This window comes from Eurosta solidaginis, chromosome 3 (genome assembly GCF_040869045.1).
Source record: "Eurosta solidaginis isolate ZX-2024a chromosome 3, ASM4086904v1, whole genome shotgun sequence".
Taxonomy (NCBI): domain Eukaryota; kingdom Metazoa; phylum Arthropoda; class Insecta; order Diptera; family Tephritidae; genus Eurosta; species Eurosta solidaginis.
In genome coordinates, this window is record NC_090321.1 from 111,475,060 (window position 1) to 111,478,152 (window position 3,093).

Consider the following 3,093-nt stretch of genomic DNA (forward strand, 5'->3'; position numbering starts at 1 on the left):
GATACGATGGTGTGGAAGTTACGAAAAAGTGTGGTGCGAAAGCTAAGAACTTTTGTTTGAGATAACGTCTTATTTCTCAGATTGTAAAGGTTTTATATTGGGCTTTGCGTATACCCGCTCTTTATAAAAAAAATTTTTAAAACTTTAAAATAGTATAAGTCCCGCACAGGAAGAATATTAAATTTTTTGAATAAATCCATAGAGTGTAGATATTCCTTTAGCCCTTTTTTTTCACTGTTCACTGCACTCACCTTGCACTCGAACGATCGAATCAGATCCGCAAGACAAATAAAAGAAAAAATGATAAGAAAAGGAATGATTTTAGTAACGAAATTGGTATATTTAAATGCGTTGCGATTGCGCGCCAAGATCGACTGTATCGTACAAAATTTTACAAATTGTGAAAAAGTTTATATATGAATGTATATGTGTGGTGTGACAATTTATGTGTGTGAACGTGTTAGTGTCAGTGTGTGGTGTGTTAAGTGGGTGGCAGGGTTGCATCTGCCAGTGTGCTGGTGTTGCCACGCTCGTTTAGCCATCCCGGCCCCCCTAGGCGAGTGATCAGCCTAGCAATCGTTGTAGCTGCTGCAGGGTTGCCACGACGTTACTTAGCCCTGATGGGCGACGGCTGCGCTGCGTGGTTGATGGTCGACGAGGTGATGCTTGAGGGCGATAGCGGGCCCCTGGGTGGGTCCACTGCCTTGGATGCTGGTTCTGCTGCCAATAGGGAAGTGGTGCTTGTGGTTGGTGATGAGTGCGTGGCCGTTGACGCACGTTGTTGCGTGGTGATGGCACGACGGCGACGTTGCGCCTTGATGTCCGGTGGAGCAGCGTATGGTGTGGCCTGTCACACAGTTGGCATAATGTGCTGGAGGTACACTCCGTCGTTGCATGCCACAATGCCAAGCAATTTAGACAATGGCCGTGCGCTTGTGCCACCTGCTGCCGTTGAATCGGTTGCATGCCACGAAATATTGCGCATAGGCGTAGCGCATGTGGGCGGCGGCAGAGTGGGCAGCGCACGCCATGTGCCACTACCGGATCCCTTTGTGGCGTTTGCGGAGTGGCCGCTATGTTGGGCCTCTGCGATGCAGGACGAGGACTTTGGTCCGGTGGGCCCGTTGCTCGGGATGCAGTGTTGCGCGGCGCTGCTGTCGGGGTTGCGCGTGCTCGGGGAACGGTAACCGCTGAGCGGATGGTGGGTTTTGGGGCGGCTTCATCCACTTCCATGTCCATGATACCCTGTATGGAGAAAGAATGGACTTTAGTGTCTCATAAGGGCATATTGATTGCTTGATAGAAGCAGCTTTATGGACATATGTAAATATATCAATATAAATATCTTATTTATCATCGCGGGTTCGAATCGAGCTCAAGGCCCAACAATAATTTTTTATCATTATTATTGTTATGATAAATTTTTTCTTAATTGAAAAAATTTTTAAATTAGAATAGAAGAAAGAAAAAATTTAGACAACTGCCAAAGCTCGTTGTATAGATCCATTTCGGGAACTGCTAAATTCCTTCATCGGCAACGTTTAGGCTCCGCTGCTATAACCATTCAGCCACCACAGCGGTTTTTTGTTTGTCTTCATTAATCCTACTTCTATTCTGGTTCGTGCCAATTGATATTCACAACACTGCGACATCTGTTGCAGAATGGCTGTGAAAATTGGACTTGGTTGTTGGCAATGCTGCCATAGTGTCATATTTTATTGACACTTTTTTTCCCCGTGCTCTGGGATGTATTAACAATTTTTGTTGTTATATCGGCCTACTGATTTTAAGATCGCGGGTTCGAATCGAGCTCAAGGCCTAACAATAATTTTTTATCATTATTATTGTTATGATAAATTTTTTCTTAATTGAAAAAATTTTTAAATTAGAATAGAAGAAAGAAAAAATTTAGACAACTGCCAAAGCTCGTTGTATAGATCCATTTCGGGAACTGCTAAATTCCTTCATCGGCAACGTTTAGGCTCCGCTGCTATAACCATTCAGCCACCACAGCGGTTTTTTGTTTGTCTTCATTAATCCTACTTCTATTCTGGTTCGTGCCAATTGATATTCACAACACTGCGACATCTGTTGCAGAATGGCTGTGAAAATTGGACTTGGTTGTTGGCAATGCTGCCATAGTGTCATATTTTATTGACACTTTTTTTCCCCGTGCTCTGGGATGTATTAACAATTTTTGTTGTTATATCGGCCTACTGATTTTAAGATCGCGGCTTCGAATCGAGCTCAAGGCCTAACAATAATTTTTTATCATTATTATTGTTATGATAAATTTTTTCTTAATTGAAAAAATTTTTAAATTAGAATAGAAGAAAGAAAAAATTTAGACAACTGCCAAAGCTCGTTGTATAGATCCATTTCGGGAACTGCTAAATTCCTTCATCGGCAACGTTTAGGCTCCGCTGCTATAACCATTCAGCCACCACAGCGGTTTTTTGTTTGTCTTCATTAATCCTACTTCTATTCTGGTTCGTGCCAATTGATATTCACAACACTGCGACATCTGTTGCAGAATGGCTGTGAAAATTGGACTTGGTTGTTGGCAATGCTGCCATAGTGTCATATTTTATTGACACTTTTTTTCCCCGTGCTCTGGGATGTATTAACAATTTTTGTTGTTATATCGGCCTACTGATTTTAAGATCGCGGGTTCGAATCGAGCTCAAGGCCTAACAATAATTTTTTATCATTATTATTGTTATGATAAATTTTTTCTTAATTGAAAAAATTTTTAAATTAGAATAGAAGAAAGAAAAAATTTAGACAACTGCCAAAGCTCGTTGTATAGATCCATTTCGGGAACTGCTAAATTCCTTCATCGGCAACGTTTAGGCTCCGCTGCTATAACCATTCAGCCACCACAGCGGTTTTTTGTTTGTCTTCATTAATCCTACTTCTATTCTGGTTCGTGCCAATTGATATTCATAACACTGCGACATCTGTTGCAGAATGGCTGTGAAAATTGGACTTGGTTGTTGGCAATGCTGCCATAGTGTCATATTTTATTGACACTTTTTTTCCCCCGTGCTCTGGGATGTATTAACAATTTTTGTTGTTATATCGGCCTACTAA

The 3,093-nt window shown here is 41.6% G+C and overlaps 1 protein-coding gene across 1 annotated transcript; it reads right to left on the reverse strand.

The window, feature by feature from the left end:
• Positions 1 to 564: 564 nt before the first annotated feature.
• LOC137245965 (uncharacterized) lies at positions 565 to 1,233 on the reverse strand. Its single transcript, XM_067777130.1, has one exon. It carries the CDS (start codon positions 1,231 to 1,233, stop codon positions 565 to 567), a length of 669 nt encoding a protein of 222 aa, XP_067633231.1.
• Between the last annotated feature and the right edge of the window lie 1,860 nt (positions 1,234 to 3,093).

Bases quoted from the DNA above. Each gene is read 5' to 3' on its own strand.
- LOC137245965 (XM_067777130.1), bottom strand. From the start codon at position 1,233: ATGGAAGTGGATGAAGCCGCCCCAAAACCCACCATCCGCTCAGCGGTT.